The sequence below is a fragment of the Bufo gargarizans genome, chromosome 7 (genome assembly GCF_014858855.1).
Source record: "Bufo gargarizans isolate SCDJY-AF-19 chromosome 7, ASM1485885v1, whole genome shotgun sequence".
Taxonomy (NCBI): domain Eukaryota; kingdom Metazoa; phylum Chordata; class Amphibia; order Anura; family Bufonidae; genus Bufo; species Bufo gargarizans.
In genome coordinates, this window is record NC_058086.1 from 87480358 (window position 1) to 87505228 (window position 24871).

Consider the following 24871-nt stretch of genomic DNA (forward strand, 5'->3'; position numbering starts at 1 on the left):
GGAGGATGAGGAGGAGGAGATAGAGGAGGAGGAACCATGTTCACAGCTGGGTGGCACCCAGACCAGCTCATGGCCATCACTGGTGCATGGATGGGGGGATACAGAGCACACAGACGATACACCTCCCACAGAGGACAGCTTTTTGTTGCCTCTGGGCAGCCTGGCACACATGAGCGATTTTATGCTGCAGTGTCTCTGCAATGACCACCAAGTTGCCCACATTCTAATTTGTGCTGATTACTGGGTGGCCACGCTGCTGGATCCCTGTTACAAGGACAACGTACCATCCTTAATTTCGTCACTGGAGCGTGATCGTAAGATGCGCGAGTACAAGAGCACGCTGGTAGACGCACTTCTGGTGGCATTCCCACCTGACAGCGGGGGGCTCAGTGGAAGCACAAGGCGAAGGCAGAGGACGAGGAAGAGGTCTCAAATGCAGCTGGGGCACCACCAGCACCTCAGAAGGCAGGATTAACATAGCCAAAATGTGGAAAAAGTTTGTCAGCTTGCCACAACAACCAGCACCACGAGCTGATATGGAATGTCTTAGCAGTAGGTAGCATTTCACAAACATGGTGGAGCAGTATGTGTGCACACGCCTACACATACTGAATGACGGGTCTGCCCCCTTCAACCTCTGGGTCTCCAAATTGGGCACATGGCCTGAGCTTGCCCTTTACGCCTTGGAGGTGCTGGCCTGCCCTGTGTGTTTAGCATGGCAAGGGGCGTCATCACAGACAAGCGCAGCCGCCTGTCCACAGCCAACGTGGACAAGCTCACGTTCATTAAAATGAACCATGCATCTATCCCTCAGGACTTGTCCGTACCTTGTGCAGAATAGACATGTATACCGGCACTATCCAGCCATTGTTATACTACAGCGCAATTGCTCATTCTTGTATTTTGGATATTTCACACTCTTTTAGAGTGTACCCTATTAAAAAAAAAAAAAATGAAAACCAAAAACCTGTGTTGGCTACCTCGTCCTCCTCCACCGCCTCTTCCACCTACACCGCTACGTCTACCGCATCCTCAAACTCCTACTCCATATGGAACTCTACCTCATAAATCAATTTATTTTATTTTATTTGTACATATTTTATTTTATATAATTTCACTACTTTGTCAGTTACATTTTCTGGTGAAATTCAGCAATTTTTGAGTGTATAGTACCACTGCTATACTAAGTAGACAGGTTTAAAAAATAAAAAAATTTGTCTTTTACATTTTCGGGTGAAATTCACCAATTTTGGTTTGTATGGTACAACTGTTATACCTAGTAGTCCGTTTATAAAAAAAATAATGTATTTACATTTTCGGGTGAAATTAACCAATTTTTGGGTGTATAGTAACACTGCTATACCTAGTAGGCCAGTAAAAAAAAAAAAAAAAAATTGTCATTTACATTTTTGGGTAAAATTAGCCATTTTTTGGGTGTATAGTACCACTGCAACTTCTGGGTCTCCAAATTGGACACATGGCCTGAGCTTGACCTTTACCCCTTGGCGGTGCTGGCCTGCCCTGCAGCCAGTGTATTGTCTGAATGTGTGTTTAGCATGACTGGAGGGGGTTATCACAGGTTATATTTCCCAATGTTTTGGGGTGTACCATAATTTTAAAAATAAAATTTAAAACAAAAAAGCAGTGCAGGCTACCTCCTCCTCCACCGCCGCTTCCACCTACACCGCCACATCCACCGCCTCCTCAACCTCCTACTTCATATGGACCTCGTCTTCCTAGATCAAGATTATTATTTTTATTTTTACATATTTTATGTTATTTAAAGTCATTTCCCTATCCATGTTTGTTTGCAGAGCACTTGCCATGCTCTTAACCACATTTTGATGCCATTTGCAGCCCTCTAGCCCTTTCCATTACATTTTTACAGCCATTTTAGTGCTCAAAAGTTTGGGTCCCCATTGACTTTAATGGGGTTCGGGGTCAAGTTCGGTTCAAGTTCGGGTCCCGAAGTTTGGCCGAAACCAGTCGAGCCCGAACATCCAGGTGTCCGTTCAACTGTACTTCTGAATCATCATGTCTCATTTATTATTACGTATTTTAATCTTTTATCCAAATATATTTACCTACATGTTTAATTAACTAATATTCATTTACTTACTTAATTTGATCATCAATTGGATCTCTATATTGCATGTGACCATATGCGTGATATTTATATATTTATTTATTTTGTGCATCAACTGTCTTATGTGCTATTTTTTAAGTATTCCCTCCCCTCTTTAAGGTAGCTCTTGATAATTTAATAACGCTTTTACCAAATGTTTCATTTATTTATTATTTATCATATATCATTATTTATTATGTTTTATTATAATATTCTAGCCATAGTGTAGTTTCTAACAGCTCTATAAAGCAGAAAATCTCCTTATCTTTGAATCACGTATTCCAATGTGGAATGCAATCTGCTTATAATGCGCTCTGACATTACACATTTTTCCACATGCCCTTTTATGTTTTTATGTCCAATATGGGTTTGGGCACCTCTTCATGCAGCGCCGAAACCCAACATATCCTGGCTCCCCTTATTGAAGCATCCTTGTTTCCTGGCAATGGCAATCACGTGTGACCGGCTGCTCCCGTGCTATCAGAGCGTCCTTGTTGCGCAGTTACAGCCGTCTTGTGTGCCGGCCGCTCCCACGTGATCGGAACCCTGATCACGTGCCCACTAGTTACATCACTGTGCGCTCCTGATCGCCCGGCATGGATGATTGCAGGTGCCAGCCTCTCTCACGTGACGTTCGATCACGTGGTTTTAACCATCATCGCTCTATTTTATATACAGCTTTTTTAGCTTTAAAAACAGCTTTACAATTGTTGCATGATCCAATTATTGTCAGTTTATCTAATATAGTGTCCCTATACACATATACTTCTGAAACAGCTATTGGGGAGACATCAATTGTTTCAGAGGTCACTCCCCCTCACCCTGACCCTAAACAGGCGGTTCTTTTGTGTATAAATGTTTGTAGTTTATGTTCTTTACATGTGTGCAGCCTTGAGTACCTGATGACGGGGAGTGATTCCCTGAAACGCGCTGTATTGCTGCAATAAAATACCTTGAATCCTGAACCTGGTGACCTGTGGTTGGTCATTGCGCCGTGGGACATTTATCTCTGCCAATACACACCTTCTTGGGGATTCCAGGCATCTTCGATAAGAAGACTTTTTACCTGTGGCTGCAGACCACCACCCTCCGGGCTCTCAGGACCTAATTTGATGAGTGTTCAATAGAGTTGTGTCTATCTTTAGCACAACCTAACAAGGTGAGCCTTGTATTTTATTCTATACTACTCTGTATATGCAGAATTTCCCTATGGTGCGCACATCTGTTTAATTACAGCACAAATAAAGCCTGTCTACTGATTGTTAAAGGGGTGGCCACTATGAAGGTCAATGTTAAAGGGGCGGCCACTATGAAGGTCAATGTTAAAGGGGCGGCCACTGTGGAGGTCAATGTTAAAGGGGCGGGTACTGTTGATATCTTTTTATGACACACGGAAACATGAATTGAAATAAATTAAATATACCCGTGCAAAGCCGGGTCCTTCTGCTAGTCTCTTATATAAATACAGTTGCAAGAAAAAGTATGTGAACCCTTTGGAATTATATGGATTTCTGCACAAATTGGTCATAAAATGTGATCTGATCTTCATCTAAGTCAGAACAATAGACAATCACAGTCTGCTTAAACTAATAACACACAGAATTAAATGTTACCATGTTTTTATTGAACACTCCATGTAAGCATTCACAGTGCAGGTGGAAAAAGTATGTGAACCCCTAGACTAATGACATCTCCAAGAGCTAATTGGAGTGAGGTGTCAACCAACTGGAGTCCAATCAATGAGATGAGATTGGAGGTGTTGGTTACAGCTGCCCTGCTTTATAAAAAATGCACACCACATCTGGGTTTGCTTTTCACAAGAAGCATTGCCTGATGTGAATGATGCCTCGCACAAAAGAGCTCTCTGAAGACCTACAATTAAGAATTGTTGACTTGCATAAAGCTGGAAAGGGATGGTAAGACAAATTGTCTATAAATGGAGAAAGTTCAGCACTGCTGCTACTCTCCCTAGGAGTGGCCGTCCTGTAAAGATGACCGCTAGAGCACAGCGCAGACTGCTCAATGAGGTGAAGAAGAATCCTAGAGTGTCGGCTGTAGACTTACAAACGTCTCTGGCATATGCTAATATCCCTGTTAGCGAATCTACGATACGTAAAAACACTAAACAAGAATGGATTGCATGGGAGGATACCACAGAGGAAGCCACTGCTGTCCAAAAAAAACATTGCTGCACGTTTACAGTTTGCACAAGAGCACCTGGATGTTCCATAGCAGTACTGGCAAAATATTCTGTGGACAGATGAAACTAAAGTTGAGTTGTTTGGAAGAAATGCACAACACTATGTGTGGAGAAAAAGAGGCACAGCACACCAACAGCAAAGCCTCATCCCAACTGTGAAGTATGGTGGTGGGGGCATCATGATTTGGGGCTGCTTTGCTGCGTCAGGGCCTGGACGGATTGCTATCATTGAAGGAAAAATGAATTCCCAAGTTTATCAAGACATTTTGCAGAAGAACTTAGGCCATCTGTCCACCAGCTGAAGCTCAACAGAAGATCGGTGTTGAAACAGGACAACGACCGAAAGCATAGAAGTAAATCAATAACAGAATGGCTTAAACAGAAAAAAATATGCCTTCTGGAGTGGCCCAGTCAGAGTCCTTGACCTCAACCCAATTGAAATGCTGTGGCATGACCTCAAGAAAGCGATTCACACCAGACATCCCAAGAATATTGCTGAACTGAAACAGTTCTGTAAAGAGGAATGGTCAAGAATTACTCCTGACCGTTGTGCACGTCTGATCTGCAACTACAGGAAACGTTTGGTTAAAGTTATTGCTGCTAAACGAAGTTCAACAAGTTATTAAATCCAAGGGTTCACATACTTTTTCCACCTGCACTGTGAATGTTTACATGGTGTGTTCAATAAAAACATGGTAACATTTAATACTTTGTGAGTTATTAGTTTAAGCAGACTGTGATTGTCTATTGTTGTGATATAGATGAATATCGGATAACATTTTATGATCAATTTATGCAGAAATCCATATCATTCCTAAGGGTTCACATACTTTTTCTTGCAACCATAAAAATGAGTTTCTGTATGTCTCTGTTTTTTATGCGCAACCAAACGACTGGATTGATCTGCACCAAATTTCCCATATAGGCGCATCTGTTTTCCGGGAAGGTTTTAGACTGGGTCTCAGCTCTCTAGGACGTACCGTTCCTGAGATATAAAAAAAAGAAAAATGAAAATATGGCACTGTCACATGACCTGCATTAGCCAATAGAAGCCCACAGGTCTTTTAATCATATCCTAACTGCCATACACACCGTCACATGACCCGTTTTAGCCAAAAGAAGCTGGCAGGCCCTTAGTCTTGACATATGCAGTTTTACACCAGGTTTCCATAACATCCCTGCTGTAGGTCAGGGCACTGTGGATGACACTGTTAAGGGAGCGAAGTACTGTGGAGGTCACAGTTAAGGGGACGATCCGCTATGGAGGTCATTGTTAAGGGGCAGAGTGCCGTAGAGGTCACTGTTAAGGGGGCGGGTTATTGTGGAAATCACTGTTAAGGAGATGGAGTACTGTGGAGGTCACTAATATATGAGCAGCTGCTGTCGAGGTCACTGTTAAAGGGGTGGGCACTGTGGAGGTCACTGTTAAGGGGGCAGGGCAATGTGGAGGTCACTGTTAAGGGGGCAAGCACTTTTTGAGGTTACTGCTAAGGGGGCAGGGGACTTTAAAGGTCACTATTAAAGGGGCAGTCGCTATGGGGGTTACTGTTAAGGCAGTGATGTACTGTGGAGGTCACTGTTTAGGGAGCGAGGTACTGTGACAGTCACTATTAAAGGGATGGGCACTGTGGAAGTCACTGTAGTAAAGGGGGCAGAGAATAGTGGAGATTACAGTTAAGGGGACGTCCTCTATGGAGGTCCGTGTTAAGGGCGGGGTGCTGTAGAAGTCACTGTTAAGGTGGTGGGGTGTTGTGGAGGTCATATTTTAAGGGAATGGAGCACTGTGGAGGTTAGTGTGAAAGGGACTGGTTATTGTGGAAATCACTGTTAAGGAGATGGCATACTGTGGAGCTTACTGTTAAAGGGGTGGTTGCTGTGGAGGTCACTGTTAAAGGGGTGACCAGAGTGGGCACTGTGGAGGTTACTGTTAAGGGGGTGGGGACTGTGGAGGTTACTATTAAAAGGGCAGCTGCTGTGGAGGTCACTATTAAAGGGTCAGCTGCTGTGCAGGTAACTATTAAGGCAGCGGGGTACTATGAGGTCACTGTTAAGGGAGCAGGGTACTGTGGAGGTCACTTTTAAGGGGCAGGGCACTGTGGAGGCAACTCTTAAAGGGGCAGCTGCTGTCGAAGTTACTGTTAAGGCAGCGGGGTACTGTGGAGGTCACTGTTAAGGGGTCGGGGTACTGTAGAGGTCACTCTTATGGGGGATACTGTTGATATCTTTTAACCTCACAAACAAACATTAAATGAAATAGATGAAATATACCTGTGCAAAGCCAGGTCCTTCTGCTGGTAATACAGAAAACTCCTGATAAGAATATTGAATTTAATTGCATTCAGTATATGCATTTTTGTCAGGATAAGCAATAAAAATAGATCAAACTAGTTAAGGGGGTGGGGGACTGTGGAGGTCACTTATAAAGAGGCAGCCGCTGTGGAGGTCACTGTTAAAGGGGCGGGTGCTGTGGATGTTACTGTTAAGGGGACAAGCCACTGTCGAGGTGACTGTTAAAGGGGTGGTAACTGTTAAGGGGCAGGGGACTGTGGAGGCCATTATTAAAGGGGCAGCTGCTGTAGAGGTCACTCTTCTAGGGGATACTGTTGATATATTTTAACCTCACAGACAAACATTAAATGAAATATATGAAATATACATGTGCAAAGCCAGGTCCTTCTGCTGGTAATATACAAAACTCCTGATAAGAATATTAAATTCAATTGCATTCAGTATATGCATTTTTGTCAGGATAAGCCATAAAAATAAACCAAACTAGTGATGAGCAAATTGATACGACTCAGAAAAAGTTAATCTGTGAGGGGTTACTTTCACAGATGAAGAAGCATCCAGCTGCCTCTTGATTGACAGGGCCATACATGTCGTCAGGCCCTGACAATCCCGCTCCGAATTGAGGTGCATACGCAGAGCCTCTGCTTCCGCTACTGGAGCAGCCACTGTGAATGTACCATTACACTGGAAAGTTGCCATTGAGGAAGCAGAACCTCTGCACATACGCCACTACTTAGCAGTTCAGGAGCAAGATTGTAAGGACCAGTTGATATGTTCCGGACCTGTTAATCAATCAGCAGGAGAAGCATCCTCAGCTTTGGGGACACCCCCTCGCAGGTGTCTAATTCTGCTTGATAAGATGAAATATAAAAAATATTACAAAGATGAATTAATTTATTGAATTAATTTAAACATAAAAGAACTAAATATGTTTGGTGATCAAGACAGCAAGTTATGTAAAGTTTTAAAGGCTTAATCTAAAAATACAATATCCTTACTTTGTCATCCATAGCTTGTATCTTTTATCCTCTTATCTCATAATGCTTATGTACCATAGAAATATTTAAACTTAAATTTGTTTATTGCAGGCCTGTGGTGAAATCCCTTAAAGAAACAGGATTGGTAGAGCCAGAGTTTTTTGAAGAAGTCAGCATTTATTTCAGTGATATTGTTGGATTTACTACAATCTGCAAATATAGTACACCTATGGAGGTTGTGGATATGCTGAATGACGTGTACAAAGATTTTGATCGCATTTTAGATCATCATGATGTCTACAAGGTATTAAACTGAGCAGTTAGTTATTGTAAGGGATTGTGTACTCATGGTGGGGTCTTCAATGACAGACTATCAGACTTCAGGAGTTAAAAGTCTTTATTTTTCACAAAGCATCCAAGTTATCTATCACTTGCTAAAGCCACAGCACATAACATAAAAAAAATAATCAAAACAAACACCTGCCTGTCTGGGCACTACCTAATAAAGAGAAATATCTCTATCCCATCTGCAGTTCAGTAAATCAGGGAATCAGGCTTCACATAGCCTCACAGTCAAACAGGCTCCATGCTCTGACCATGACTGAAGCTATGAGATGGCTATTTATTCACCAGTAAGGATCCCAGTAGCTACACCTGGGAGCTCTTCAGGCTAGGGGGAATAGCCGTTCTGGAGCCATTCCCACTACCAACCTACCCACCAGTCTTATGAGATCCAGCCCAGAACCAAGATTTAAATAACCTGTCAACATATTTTTCTGGATTCTCTTATCTCACCCACGTGAAGACTCTGAAATATACACCACTTCCAGCACTTTACCATATACTTTGTTACATTGTTACATTACATACACTACATCTTGTATTTGAACAAGTTAAAAACATGTGTCCATCAGCTCCAACCTATAATCCTAAATTGGTAAGCTCAAAATGCTCATCAATGTGCAACCCCACCTAGAATTACAAAGCATTTTGTAAATTCTGTACCACCTCAAACAGCACTGCAATAACAAGTAACATACATTTTATTTATTTTTTGATATGTCATAGGGCCTTATCAGAAGTGTTGATCGTCAGGGGTCCCAGCTCTGAGACCCCCACAAACTACTAGAAAGAGGGGTCAGAAGCACTGAGTCGAGGGCAGCTTCTCCTCGCTGCTGAGCTTGAGACTGTTAAACACTTCTGATATGTCTCTATGACATATCAAAAATTGAAAAAAAGTGTAGTTACTCTTTAAGATCCCATTGGTATCCAGATAGTACCGCATTCAAAAGCTAGTGTGCATTAGATGATGAAGGCTAGTAAGCCTAAACAGCTATATTGGAATAAAAGACTGTTGCTGTGGTTGTGAATGCATATTTGTCCAACAAAGTCAGGAAGGAACAATTTGCACTTTTGCATATTATCCCAGAATAACAATTCCTTAGTGTGTGAATATGAGCTGTAGAAGTACCTTCTGCTTTTAGAAGACCTTACTCATTCTAACCTTGTGTATTAAAAAATCACATTCTATAAGAGGTAATAGTAATAAACATACAATATATCAGTCTATAGTGCCAACAAGTATAAACATGAAAAAAGAAAGATTACTTTACAACATCCGTTCACAAGATCAATCTCTCTAAAACGTAGTTCCAATGGATTCCCTATGAAAATGGAAGAGCTGATGGGTATTTGATTTCATTTTCTAAAACCGATTGGGCCATACAAGACCATGTTTACACGGTCTAGGTTTGGTGTGGCTTCTCTCTAGTTGAACAACTGGCTTCTGCTTTTTGTCAGTTTTTCAGGACTTGATTTACCACTTGCAGACCACTGGCTGACAAAAAAATATCTGGGCGGTCCGCAGTTAACTTTACAAGGACTTTCCTGAACATCCTTGCAGAGTTAAGACGGCACATAGATTATGCAGCTGTGGGAGCAGAGAGCCTGCTGTCAGTGACAGATGGGCTTCCCGTAGACATTTTTTTACCATCCTTGCCTTTTCCATCACTGTATATACAGGGCTCAATGAGTGCCTCTTCCTGCTCCAAACCCAGCGATCATGTGATTACCTGGGGCTGGGTATTAGCAGACTGAGATCAGCTCTGCAGAGAGTCTCAACATCTTTGTACAACCTCTCTGCGGGCTGTATTCCTTCTGAAACTAGGGCTAGTATATCAACCCCAGTTAGGCTGAGTTCACCCTTGAGTTATTTGGTCAGTTATTTCCATCAGTTATTTAGGGCCAAAACCAGGTGGCAGGTGTGGATCAAAAACATAGAACAAGTGAAAATTTGTCCATAATACTTTATTTCTGTCTAGGCTTCACTACTGTTTTTGGCTCACAACGGCTGATGGAAATAACTGACCAAATAACTGAAGTGTGAACAAACTTGGGTTGATAATAAAAATGCCACCACACCCACGTTGTGGCTTCTTCTAGCCCCGCCCCTGGCAATAATAAACTATATATCTCTCTATACCAAAATGACAGTTTTAGAAATTAGATATAATTTATGAAAGTATTTAAGTTGAGGCATTATTCTTCATAATATCAGTATTTTGTTAATATATATATATATATATATATATATATATATTATTATTATTTTTTTTCATTTTTACTATATTGTTTTTACTTTCATTTCTCATTTCTCATTTGTTCGCTAAAGTGGTCATATTAATTTTAGCAATATATATATATATATATATAAGCTTAAATGTTTATGTCCTACTTAGGTTGAAACAATTGGAGATGCTTATATGGTGGTCAGTGGTCTTCCTAATCGAAATGGAAATCGACATGCAGTAGATATATGTAGGATGGCTTTGGATATTCTTAGTTTTATGGGGTCTTTTGAATTGAATCATTTGCCTGGTTTACCTGTATGGATCCGGATTGGAATTCACTCAGGTATGCATCGTTCTGTAGAAAATATCTGGTGTTTCTGAATGAGGTTTTTGAAGCTCAGACTCCCATACAAATGTTATAATATTTACATGTACATTCACTTAACTAATTGGACAATAAAGTCAGCTCCAAAGTCATCTTTTAGCTAAGCACACCACCATGTATGGTAGGTGTATTCCCGTTTCACAACCAATCTAACATTGATGACCCCAGGATAGGTGGTGGGTCCAATTCCCAGCATCCCTGTCGATCAGCTTTTTTTTAGGGATGTGGACCTTGCATGATCACCGCATTTTCTTCAGTTTTTACCTGCACACTGTCTGCATTATGGCAGTCGTGTAGGGTAATTACATTTTTGCCATACGTTTTTACGTATATGTTGGGGGAGGGAAAAGTGCAGCACCCAATGCTTTCCTATCCTGCAGAGTCCAGTAGAAAAAATGTATACGTTAACATATAAATTTTTCTTTGAAACTCTATGATGAAGGATGCCACTGTATGTATACATGAAATGGATAGCAAAATCAATGAACTCGGCCTTAGGGTACTTTCACACTTGCGGCAGAGTGATCTGGAAATATGCATGCAAACGGACAGCATTTGTAGACGGATCCGGATGCGGATCCGTCTACAAATGCATTGCAAGAATGGATCTGTCTGTCCATTTGTCATACTGACAAACGGATCCATTTCTATTTTGTTTTTAATTTTTAAAGGTCTGCACATGTGCAGACCGGAAGGACAGATCCGGCATTGCAGTATTTTTAATGCCGGATCCGGCACTAATACATTCCTATGGAAAAAAATCCGGCATTCAGGCAAGTGTTCAGTTTTTGGGCCCGGAGATAAAACCGCAGCATGCTGGGGTATTATCTCCGTTCTGGACAGTCAAAATGACTGAACTGAAGACATCCTGATGCATCCTGAACGGATTGCTCTTCTGAACGGATTGCTCTCCGATGTCTTCTAAAACTGATCAGTTCTTTTCCAGTATAGAGCCCCTGTGACTGAACTCAGTGCCAGAAAAGAAAAACGCTAGTGTGAAAGTACCCTAACCCTTTAAGTTTTATTTATTTTTAGATAGGTGTAAAGCAGAGAAGAGCCTAGGGTAAATTACTGCAGCAGGAGTCAGGACTGTCCACACTAATCAATGTGACCCTTCGGACAGATCTTTTCCCGTTCCGCAGCATTAGATCTCTGTTTTTGTTATTAACAGGGAGCAGAGCTGAGCAATTTTAGTCATGTCCCATCCTTTTACCTCAGATGTAGTCTATCTGGAGCATCCAGCACATGCCTCGGGTCCCATAACCATATGAAAGAATATATATGCACTACAGTAAGCAGAGCTGAGGCTCCTGTTTGACCCTAAGGCCTCTTTCACATTTTCCACGCGGGTGCAATGCGTGAGGTGAACGCATTGCACCAGCACTGAATCTGGACCCATTCAATTCTATGGGGCTGTGCACATGAGCAGTGATTTTCATGCATCACTTGTGCGTTTCGTGAAAAACACAGCATGCTCTATATTGTGCGATTTTCACGCAACGCAGGGGCTGCGTGAAAATTGCAAGCTTCCACAAGCAAGTGCGGATGCAGTGCGATTTTCACTCATGGTTGCTAGGAGACGATCGGGATGGAGACCCGATCATTATTATTTTCCCTTATAACATGGTTATAAGGGAAATAATAGCATTCTTAATACAGTAAGTTAGGGATGGAGGGGTTAATAAAAAAAATATATAACAATTTAACTTACCTTATCCACTTGTTCGCACTGCCCGGCTCGTCTTCTTTCTTCTTTGATGACCTAGGAGGAAAAGGACCTTTGGTGACGTCACTGCGCTCATCACATAGTCCATCACATGATCCATCATCATGGTGATGGATCATGTGATGGGCCATGTGACGAGCACAGTTACGTCACCACAGGTCCTTTTCCTCCCAGGTCATCAAAAAAGAAGAAAGAAGAGAAGCTGGGCTGTGCGAACAAGTGGATGAGGTGAGTAAAATTATTTTGTAATTTTTTTAACCCCTCCATCTCTAATTTACTTAGCATTCTATATTAAGAATGCTATTATTTTCCCATAAAACCATGTTATAAGGGAAAATAATCAAATCTACACAACACCTAACCCAAACCCGAACTTCTGTGAAAAAGTCCGGGTTCGGGTCTGGGTACCAAATATGCTGATATTTTCACGCGCATTCAAAACGCATTAAAACGCTTTACACTTTGCACATTTTTCCACGACGCACCCGCATCCTATACGACCCTCACACGCGACGCCCGTGTGAAAGAGGCTTAATAGCTGTAAATTCAGTCACCCTGCAAACAGCCTATCTTCCTGTCAGCTCCTCTCTCCTCAGCTCTGCTCCATCATGCAGAGCACTTCTGCTGCTGCTTCCTTCTGACCTCTCACCCAGCCTAGGAATAGTGTGAAGGAAGTGACCGGTAGTGCTGGGAGTAAACAAGAAAAGAGAAGTGCAGGAGGACCCAGAGGAGGGTCAGCATGAGGGACATCACTGCTGATAAAAGTAAATACAGGGCTGCTAGCTGTGGGAGCAAACCTCTACCAAAGACATCACAGAGCGGCGGGCACATCCTGATTGGAGGAAGCGGCTGCTCACTCTCCTCTCCCTCCCTCCTTCCAGCCCAGCGCTGCACATAGTGCCAAATGAAAATGTAAATATGTAATGGCACTGGGGCGTTTGGGGTGGCAATGGGCCCCTCATTGACACTGGGCCCGGGGCTGCCGACCCAAATGCCCTATTATAATCAGCCATTGCCGATATTTATCTCTCTACTATTACTAGTTCAGGTTGGAAAGGGGGCGGGGCCATGCAGCCTGGCCGGGCCCCATAGCCAGTGCGTGGTCTGCCTATATTGACGGTATGCCACGGCAGAATACCCCTTTAAACATAAAGTCATTGTGAAATTACTGTATGGTAATGGTTTCTGTTAATTTGTCTGCAAAACAGGATTTATGTGCACTGTACGTGGGGTTGAACTGTTCTATGCACCATTGTTCTGCCAGTACAGACGCCCAGTGCCTCCCCTGCTTGTTTGGCTTTCCCCACCTCATTGATTTCAGAGCTAGGAGTGACGAGGTAGAGGATGACTGGGAATGTTAGGTTGACCATACACTTAAGATTAAAGTCGTCCGGAGTGGCAGATTTCAGCCATTCCATCTGACTGTCATTTGAAAAACTACTGTGATTGCTGATAGCAAACTCTTGTCTTCCTAAAATGTAATCCGCCATGCTGGTAAACTTCAGCCATTTATTGGCCAAAGCTGCATATTGATGACAAGATCGGCTGAATTCAGCCGATCACTTGATATTGTGCTCAAGCACCTGATAAAAACTGACTTCCCTAGTCGGCCAGTTTTGTTGGTGGGATTGTTGGTACGAATGATCCCATGGACAACCGATAGTCCACAATGCAGCCGACCATTATCTCAACTGTATGTCTTGCCTTACTCAAACAAGGAAGGTGCGATCTGGCATTACTGAAAGCGCCCAGCATATCACAGCTCCACCCAAAATGTACGTAAAACTTGTTTTGCAGACATATTAAAAGAAAGATTTCTTATTATTAGCATACATTATATTCACTATAAAATTATGCTTATGTTGAGGGTCACCTACCTAAATGGCAGTATGCTTTGTTAGAAAGTGATTGTGGAGCTGACAGACTCCCTTTAATGGAGACAGTACATGTGTAACCACCTTTGATTGTGCAGTTCGAAATGATGCATTTCTGCTTGCTAATACCATTTTCCCTAAAATAATCAGTACTTTAGATTGGATGTGGTGTGATTAATTGGTTTATCATATTTGCTCTGTTCAGGACCATGTGCTGCTGGTGTTGTTGGAATTAAAATGCCAAGATACTGCCTTTTTGGTGACACTGTTAATACAGCTTCACGGATGGAGTCTACAGGATTACGTAAGATTCATTCAAAATTGCAAAATAAATCTTTTAAATGAAAAAATATAATATATCTTAGAAAGCTTTGACTACAAATGCATTTACTATAGATTGCCTTTGTTTTGAATGATACTATATACTACTTAGGTAGTGCTACTTGAGTAGTAACTACTGTGCATGCACAGTGATGTGCCTAGATTTGACAACTGACCATTGCAGCCACTCACTATCCCTAGCTGTAGACTGCTGAGGAAAGTAATTGGCTGCAGAGGTTATGTGCTGTGGTCCAGGCACACCACCACTGCTGTTGAAGACGAACAGCGGCTGGAGTACCGGACCAGCACAGCAGAGAATGGCGCTGAAGAAAAGCACAAACATATCTTTTTTTTTTTTTTTAATACAAAGTAGGAATTGTCTTAGATTTGTTATTATCTTGGACAGCCCCATTAACCCCTTCTACCCCAGACCAGTTTTCACCTTCCTGGCCATGGCAATTTTTTGCAAATCTGAAGTGTCACTATGTGGTAAGAACTTTGAAGCGCTTTTACTTATTTAAGCCATTCTGATACTGTTTTCTTGTGACACATTAACACATGACAGTAGTAAATTTGAGTTGATATATTTTACCTTTATTTCAAAAAAATCCTAAATTTACAAAACATTTAGAAAAATTAGCAATTTTAAAAATGTTAATATATCTGCTGTTAAAACAGATTGTGATACCTCATAAAATAGCTATTACTTAACATTCCCCATATGTCTACGTTGGCATCATTCTATAGATGTTATTTTCTTTTTTTAGGACATTTAGAAGGCTTAGAACTTTAGAAGCAATTCTTAAAATTTTTAAGGACACATATTTCACCTTAAGAACCAGGCCATTTAATTGCGATTCTGACCAGTGTCACTTTCTGTGGTGATAACTTTAAAAAAAACTTTGACTTATCCAAGCCATTCTGAGAATAGTTTTTTCATCACATATTGTACTTCATGACACTGGTAAAATGGAGTAAAAAAAATAAATCATTTTATTTATAAAAAAATACCAAATTTGCAAGAATTTTAATTTTTGGGCAAATTCTCCATTTTAATCTATATTTTATTAGTAACAAAGCAAGGGTTAACAGCCAAACAAAAAAACAATATTTATTGCCCTAATGGGGAAACTGCTGTATGACCAAATGGTTTCTGGAAGGCAGATTTTGATGGCCTTTTTTCTTGACACAATGTCCATTTTGAAGCCCCCCTGATGCACCCCTAGAGTAGAAATTCCATAAAAGTGAACACATCTAAGAAACTACACCCCTCAAGGTAGTCAAAACGTATTTTACAAGCTTTATTAACCCCTTAGGCGTTCCATAATATTTATTGGAAAATGGAGATAACATTTCAGAATTTCACTTTTTGGAAGGTTTTCTATTTTAATATTTTTTTCCAGTAACAAAGCGAAGGGTTAACAGCCATACAAAACTCAACATTTATTACTCTGATTTTGCAGTTTTACAGAAACACCCCATATGTGGTCGTAAACTGCTGTATGGGCACACAGCAAGGCACAGGAGGAAAGGAACGCCATTTGGTTTTTGGAAGGCAGATTTCGCTTGATTGGTTTTTAGACACCATGTCCCATTTGAAGACCCCCTGATGCACCCCTAGAGTAGAAACTCCAAAAAAGTGACCCCATTTTTCAAACTACGGGATAAGGTGGCAGTTTTGTTGGTACTATTTTAGGGTACATATGATTTTTGGTTGCTCTATATTACACTTTATGTGAGGCATTTTTTGTGAGGCAGGGTTACAAAAAAATAGAAATTCAGAAACTTCATCTCCATTTGCCATTAACTCTTATGCAACACTTAAAGGGTTAACAACGTTTGTAAAATCTGTTTTGAATACCTTGAGGGGTGTAGTTTCTTAAATGGGGTCACTTTTGGAGTTTATACTCTAGGAGTGCATCAGGGGGGCTTCAAATGGGACATGGTGTAAAAAAAAACAGTATTTTTCCTTCTGCACCCTGCCGTGTGGCCATACAGCAGTTCACGACCACATATGGGGCATTTCTGTAAACAACAGAATCAGAACCACAAATTTTGAGTTTTGTTTGGCTGTTAACCCTTGCTTTATTACAGCAAAAATAGGATTAAAATTGAATATTTGCCCAAAAATAGCAGTTTTTGAACCGTTTTGATTTTTTATTATTTACCACGTTCATCTAACAGGTTATATCATGTACTATTTTAAAAGAGCAGGTTCTTACGGACACAGCAATACCTAATATGTATACCTTTTTATTTATTTATTTAGGTTTTACACAATAATATAATTTTTGAAACAAAAAAAAAAAATCATGTTTTAGCATCTCCATAGTCTGAGAGCCATAGCTTTTTCAGTTTTTGGGCGATTGTCTTAGGTAGGATATAATTTTTGTGGGATGAGATGATTTTGGGGGGCATGCAACTTTTTGATCGCTTGCTAATACACTTTTTGTGATGTAAGGTAACCAAAAAATAGCTTTTTTGACACCGTTTTTCCCCCAAAATTTTTTACAGTGTTCACCTGAGGGGTTAGGTCATGTGGTATTTTTATAGATCAGGTTCTTACGGACATGGCAATACCTAATATGTATATATTCTTTTACTTTTTTTTTGTAAGTTTTACACAATGATATCATTTTTGAAAGAAAAAAAATAAATACTTGTTTTAGTGTCTCCATAGTCTGAGAATCATAGTTTTTTTTAGTTTTTAGGCGATTGTCTTAGGTAGGGTATTATTTTTGTGGGATGAGATGACGGTTATATTGGAATTATTTTGGGGGGCATACGACTTTTTGATCGCTTGCTATTACACTTTTTATGATGTTAGGTGACAAACATTTTTTTTTAACACTGTTTTAATTTTAAATTTTTTACGGTATTCACCTCAGGGTTTAGGTCAAGTGGTATTTTTACAGAGCAGGTTCTTACGGACGCAGCGATACCTAATATGTCAACTTTTTTTATTATTTTTTTACGTTTAACATAAGAAAGCATTTTTGAAACAATTCACAGAGTGGAGAAAGTAACATGACCGTTTATAGATCAGGTCGTTATGGACGCGGTGATATCAAACATGTGTAGGGAATTTTTTTTTTGTGATAAATGTGTTTTTTTATATTTACTTTTTTTTCACTTTTATTAGCTTTTTTTTTTTTACCCAGACCCACTTGGTTCTTGAAGATCCAGTGGGTCTGATGTCTGTATAATACAGTACAGTACACTATATAGTGTACTGTATTTTCGCTTTACAAAGTCTGATTAGACTTCTGCCTTTAGCAGAAGTCTGATCAGCACCATGGACAGCCTCTGATCAGCTCCATGGACAGCCAGAAGCCTGTGAAGGCGTCCGGTAGCCATGGTAACCGTCACTCGCTGCCACAACCGAGCAGTCGGTGATGGGGAGGAAGGGGGCCCCCTCCCTCTCCTATCGGGGGCTGAAAAGGCACAGCAACCCCCCGATGGGAGAGGTAGGGAGCTCTCTCCCTGTTAACCTCTTCCATACAGTGGTCCCTATGGACCGCGGCATGAAAGGTGTTAAACGCCTGACAGCTGTGCCAGCACAGATGTCAGGCGTTTCAAGCAGAGTGTAAGCAATGTGCTGACACTCTAAAAACCGCTCGGCCATCCTTAGAGAGGGGGCGGGCGGAGGATCGCATGCCTGCCCACCCCCCCAGCACCGCGCTTATGATCGTAGCCCTCTCGCCCGCACTGCCGCACCACCCTCTGCTGCGCCCACCGGCACATAACACAAAGGGCTGCAGGGGGGTATAAACAGAAAATAACAGCATTTTGAAGTTTCTGATCCCTGCGGTACAGGTACGTTCTGTGTCCTTGAGTACCGGGACATCAGGGCGTACCTGTACGCCCTGTATCCGGAAGAGGTTAAGGACCAGTTCATGAAGTCACTTTGTGGGGTTCACATAATAGAAATTACCCGTAAAAGGCTCCATGTAAGAAACTATACCCCTTAGCTTTGTTAACCCTTTAGGTGTTCTGCAAGAATTAGGCCTCGTTCACATTTCCGTGTCAGTGTCATGTCCGTGAAAAAAAAGCATATGTGTTTGATCCATGAAGTTGTAAGTGAAGTATCTGTAGTTGGTCCGTGTGTCAGTTTTTGCCATCCATGTGTCATCTGTAATTTACTGACGTTGCTCAGCTGAAAATTAATTTCCAAAGAATCTCCTATTTGTCTTTAGTGAAAAACGGACTCACCATGGATGTGTGTCAGGTGCAATACAAAATGCTGGTGAGGGTAGTAAGACCAATCACAGGCAACTTGTGGTCAGCAGGCTGCCTGTTTAAATAACCCCTACAGGTGAGTCACATGACGTGGCCAGCGTCATGTGACTCTGATTGCTCATAACACAGCTGAGCGCTGATTCATTAACATCGGTGCTCAGATCCCCTGCTGCTCGTCGTCTAGGGGGCGGAGGACGCCGGCCACGCTGAGAAGGTGTGCGCGGCCGGGTCCTTCCCGTCCCCTGGTCCCCAAGAAGACAAGGACGTTGACCGCGTCCTTGCTCCGCTGTATGCACGGGATGCTGGCGGTGCTGCTAATGAAAAACAAGCTGCCAGGTCCGTAACAGTACCCCGTCTTCTATGAGGGGCTACTGGACCCATAATCACTGGAGTGGGTTTCTCCGGGTGAGCTAAATGAAAATTTATCCAAGACCTCTCCTCAGGACCATAACCTTTCCAGTGAACCAAATATTGCCACGAATTCCGGACCTTTCACACATCAAGGATTCTAGAAATTTAGAATTCTAGTTGGCCGGCAACCTCCTCTGGCGGTGGAGATTCCTGAGTAGGGGATGCAGGCGGTACATACTTTTTGAGTAATGCTTTATGGAAAACCTTATGGATGCGAAAGGAGTCAGGTAACCATAACTTAAAAGACACAGGGTTAATGATTTCAATGATTTCATACAGACAAATAAAGCATGGAGCAAATTTGATTGAAGGTACCTTCAGAGACTAGTGATGAACGAACATTGGCCGGGACGATTCGCAAACGCGATCAAATGTTCGTAAACCGCAAGTTCGCAGCGGGCCCTATTCACTTTAATGACAGGCGAACCTGAAATACCTTCATGTCATATTTGCAGCCACCAAATACTTACAAGAAGTTCACAAATCATCCCCCAACATGGACAGTGACATACCAGAGGGGGATCAATGGCAAAAATTCCCACAAAAAATATGTATTTTATTCAGGGGCCATTTTTATGCATCTTAAAGGGAAACTCTCAAAAATGTGCCATGCTGGAGCCTAGAAAACTTTGATTTTAGGCCACAGGAGTACTGGTCCCAAACATTTAATCATTCACCGGACAGAAAACATCAAGTGATTATGTGGCTGGAGGTATATTAGACAGTCATTGGATATCAATGTTACTGCAGGCCAGTGGAGTACAGGCCCCAAAGGCTGTCTGGGCATGCTGGGAGTTGTAGTTTTGCAACAGCTGGAGGCACACTGGTTGGGAAACACTGCTCTAGGAAACCCTTGGGGACTTTTAAATGTGGGAGTTGCACAGCATGTGGTCAGATCAGAAAAAAAAAAAACATTTACCTGCTCTTATAACAAAAAGGAGTGCACCATCAGAGACTTCATAAACTGTCTCACTACTGGTGTGGTGTACCTGGCCCAATGTACTTGCCCACTGGATTATGTGGGCAAGACAAAACGGGAGTTCAGGAGATGGATAAGGGACCACGTAAATTATGTTTTAAATGAAAAAGACACATCAGTGGCACGCCACATTGTACAACACCATGGAGGCAATACCAACTGTCTGAGATTCATAGGAATACAACATGACCCCAAACCAAAGAGAGGTGGTGATTGGGACAAGATGATCCTGCGAGCCGAAACAAAATGGACGTATAGACTAAACTCCGTGACGCCGAAGGGCCTGAATGAATATATTTCATATAAGCCATTTCTGTAAATATATCCATCAAATTTCTGATTAAGCCTTAGTATTTTTTAGTCGACCTGCACAGATCTCTTCAATGTCCCATTCTGTTAGATATGGGAGTAATTAAGCATAGATGCTTGCACAAAGCCTCTGAATAGAGACTTCCCCCCCTAGGGGTCTAATCCTGTGCCTGCCAAGGGGTCTGTAACATCTTAGAGCAGTGATGGCGAACCTATGGCATGGGTGCCAGAGGCGGCACTCGGAGCCCTCTCTGTGGGCACCCGCACTCTGGAAAAAGTCTATGGTGTACCAATATGCCTTAGACTTTTCCTGCCATTCATCAGCGAAGGGCGTGCTATGAACGACACAGTCAGAGCACTGAATGTAGGCATTTATTATAGCTAAATGATAAAGTACATGGAAGATATATATTGGTATTCAGGTTAAATTGCCGTGTTGGCACTTTGTGATAAATAAGTGGGTTTAGGTTGCAGTTTGGGCACTCGGTCTCTAAAAGGTTCGGCATCACTGTCTTAGAGCTTACCTGGCAGTCTATTTTACTCCTATAGTATCGACGATTACTGTATTTTTGTTGAGGAGTATAAACAAAAAAGGAACCTGTGACCTGCAAGGACCTGTAACTATGTATAGATAAACATCTCTAATCTAAAGTACTCTTTATTGAATAGATCGCATATAAGTCGGCTATAAGGTTCATGCGCACACATGGCAGACTCTAAATATTTAAACATATGACTTTTGATCTTCATGTTTGCCTTCGTGGACACTTGTATTCATTATGTTTACCCTGCAAGGACCTGCCGGGGACGCAGTACTAGATCCCCATAACAACCATGACGCCCTCCACTGACGTCACTTCCGGCTGTAAGTGAGGCGCTGCTGACTGGGCAAGACTGAAGGTAATGGCCCAATGATCGCGCGTCCTCGCTTTGGACGGCATGACAAGTGAGTGGGAGGGGTTCAATGAGCGCTCACCCTGCAACCATAGGTTAATTAGCCAGGTGGGCAGGGCTGAAGCGCTATAAAAAATGGACACTTAGACTCAGTTAGTTGCCACTGCCTTTATATTCGTGCGGGAGCGCTGCCACTGCACCAGACACCCCGGCGATACATTCTGTGTCCCTGAAGAACCATTACTCTTTGTGGTGAAACGCGTTGGACAATTTAGTTGTCAGGGCTTAACAGCTATAGATCCGAGGTTCCAGCGGCTGTGGGTCGCCCTTCTAAGGGCGGGTGCCCGGAATACAGCCTGTTAGGGTTCTCCAAGCTCTCTCTGACTAGCTAATTTAGGGAAAGAACATAGGCCGAGCAATATGCAGAAACAAAGTGTCTAAAGTGACCCCTCTGACAAACTGCCAATGGGACTAGACCAATGGGACTAGAGCTGCCAGATATACCTGACACCCCTCCAATAAAGCAGTGCATCAACAGCATTGTTTTAATATAGTGTCACAATATTCTAAAATATTTGGGATTCCCAACAATTTTATGGGAAAACTACAACATCTGGATCAGTCAGTGTGCAATATAAGGTAAGAAATACACCCATCATTTTCTGGGGTTTGAAAAACACATATTTTTTTTCAAAAAACAGTATTTTCCAGGTCTGCAAGTGTTAAATTCAAGTTTACTATATACAGCTTTCATATTCTGTTACAAAAAAACAACAAAAAAACTTTTTGGGCAATCTACAACATCTGGATTAGTCAGTGTGCAATTTTAGCTAGAAATACACCCATCATTTTCTGGGGTTTGAAAAATACACTTTTGACAAAAAACACTATTTTCAGGCCTTGCAGCATCAGCACGTGTAAAATTACAGGCTTATATACTGCTGTCAAATTCAGTTGTCAAACAAACATTTGTTTGGGCACAAAATAAATTACTTGGCAGCTTTTGATGCAGATGTCATTGTTAGATACACCCTTAATCCATTTGGGTTCCATTCAGAGATTTTAAATGCCGCCATTTGGTGCACCAATATTGAATTCAGGCCTACACTGGTTCAGGCCCTGTGAGATACACCCTCTACATACAGGGGTTTGAATCAGGCATTTGAAATACAGCCATTTGAAATACAGCCATTTTGGGCAAATAAATATTTAGTTCAGGCCTACATTGGTTCAGGCCTTGTGATATACTCCCTCTACATACAGGAGTTTGATTCAGGGATTTAAAATACAGCCATTTGAAATACAGCTATTTTGTGCAAATAAATATTTAGTTCAGGCCTACACTGGTTCAGACCGTGTGAGATACCCCCAAATACAGGGGTTTGAATAAGGCATTTGAAATACAGCCATTTTGTGCAAAGATATGGTTTAGGCCCTGTGAGATACTACCTCTACATCAGGGATGTCAAACTCGTGGCCCTCCAGCTGTTGCAAAACTACAACTCCCATCATGCCTGAGCATACTACAGCTATCAGGGAATGATGGGAGTTGTAGTTTTGCAACATCTGGAGGGCCATGAGTTTGACATCCATGCTCTACATGCAGGGGTTTGAGTCAGCGATTTGAAATGCAGCCATTTTAAATACAGCCATGTGACCGTGTGAGATAACCCCTCTACATACAGGGGTTTGATTCAGGCATTTGAAATACAGCCATTTTGTGCAAAGATATATTTACTTCAGGCCTACCTGGTTCAGGCCCTGTGAGATGCTACCTCTACATACAGGGGTTTGATTCAGGGATTTGAAATACAGCCATTTTGTGCAAACATATATTTACTTCAGGCCTACACTGGTTCAGGCCCTGTGAGATACTCTCTCTACATACAGGGGTTTGATTCAGGGATTTGAAATACAGCTATTTGAAATACAGCCATTTGAAATACAGCCATTTTGTGCAAATAAATATTTACTTCAGGCCTACATTGGTTCAGACCGTGTGAGATACCCCCTCTACATACGGGGGTTTTGATTCAGGCATTTGAAATACAGCCATTTTAGGCAAAAAAATCTTTTATTGAGGCCTAGTCTGGTTCAGGCTCTTTACATACTGTCGTTCTATTCTATTATAAATTAAACACCCATTTACGACAAGATCCTAAATTTGAAAAATATGAGGAGAGCGCAAAATAAGGGACGTGGCCCAGGTTGTGGTGTTGCTGCTGGAGCTCCTGTTTCAGGGAGAGGATGTGGTCGATCTGTGCCAGCCACACGCACAAGTGAAACCCCTTCCTCAGGTGCGAGTAGGCGACAAAACCTGCAACGGTATTTGGTCGGGCCTAATGCTGCTCTAGTCTACGAATGGTGAGGCCTGAACAAGTACAGGCGATAGTAGATTGGGTTGCTGACAGTGGATCCAGTTCGTTCACATTGTCTCCCATCCAGTCTCCTGCTGAAAGACCACAGTTGGCACCTGCAGCCGATGTTCATCAGTCTTTCACCTCACTCTCTTGCAAATCAGCCAAGCAGTCTGAGCCCAAAGTCATGCAGCAGTCTCTTCTGCTTTTTGACGACTCTGCTAGTAGGGTTTCATCTGTGGCAAGGTGCACCTGACTACGGATACTGGGACCAGTAAGTACGGTCAGGGCCTTTATATCTCCATAACAGTACACTGGGTAAATGCAGTGGCGGCTGGGCCTGAGGCGGATAGCAGTTTGGCGCATGTCCTTCCACCACCAAGGATTGCAGGGCGCTTAAATTTGCCTCCAGTTGTTTCCTCCTCCTACTCTCCTTCCTCATCCTCTACCAGCTTCTCATCCGGTCAGCGTAACACCTTCACCACCAACTTCAGCACAGCAAGGGGTAAACGACAGCAGGCAGTTTTAAAACGTATCTGTTTGGGGATAAACCCCACACCACGGAGAAGCTGTGGACGGGCCTTGAACAACAGACCGATGAGTGGTCTGTGCCAGTCAGCCTCAAGCCTGGCCTGGTGGTGTGCGATAATGGGCAAAATCTCATAGCAGCTCTGGGTATGTTTGTCTTAGGTAGGATATAATTTTTGTGGGATGAAATGATTTTGGGGGGCATGCAACTTTTTGATCGCTTGCTAATACACTTTTTGTGATGTAAGGTAACCAAAAAATAGCTTTTTTGACACCGTTTTTCCCCCAAAAAATTTTACAGTGTTCACCTGAGGGGTTAGGTCATGTGGTATTTTTATAGATCAGGTTCTTACGGACATGGCAATACCTAATATGTATATATTCTTTTACTTTTTTTTTGTAAGTTTTACACAATGATATCATTTTTGAAAGAAAAAAAATAAATACATGTTTTAGTGTCTCCATAGTCTGAGAATCATAGTTTTTTTTATTTTTTAGGCGATTGTCTTAGGTAGGGTATTATTTTTGTGGGATGAGATGACGGTTATATTGGAATTATTTTGGGGGGCATACGACTTTTTGATCGCTTGCTATTACACTTTTTATGATGTTAGGTGACAAACATTTTTTTTTAACACTGTTTTAATTTTAAATTTTTTACGGTATTCACCTCAGGGTTTAGGTCAA

At 41.9% G+C, this 24871-nt stretch overlaps 1 protein-coding gene across 1 annotated transcript in view; it reads left to right on the forward strand.

Annotated features, from left to right (window-relative positions):
* GUCY2C (guanylate cyclase 2C) overlaps nt 1-24871 on the forward strand; it is a 576500-nt gene that overhangs the window by 477688 nt on the left and 73941 nt on the right. Inside the window, exons 22-24 of the mRNA XM_044302403.1 lie at nt 7703-7895; nt 10330-10504; nt 14352-14450. Of these exons, the coding sequence (XP_044158338.1) occupies nt 7703-7895; nt 10330-10504; nt 14352-14450 (467 nt within the window). The remainder of the gene's footprint in view (nt 1-7702; nt 7896-10329; nt 10505-14351; nt 14451-24871) is intronic.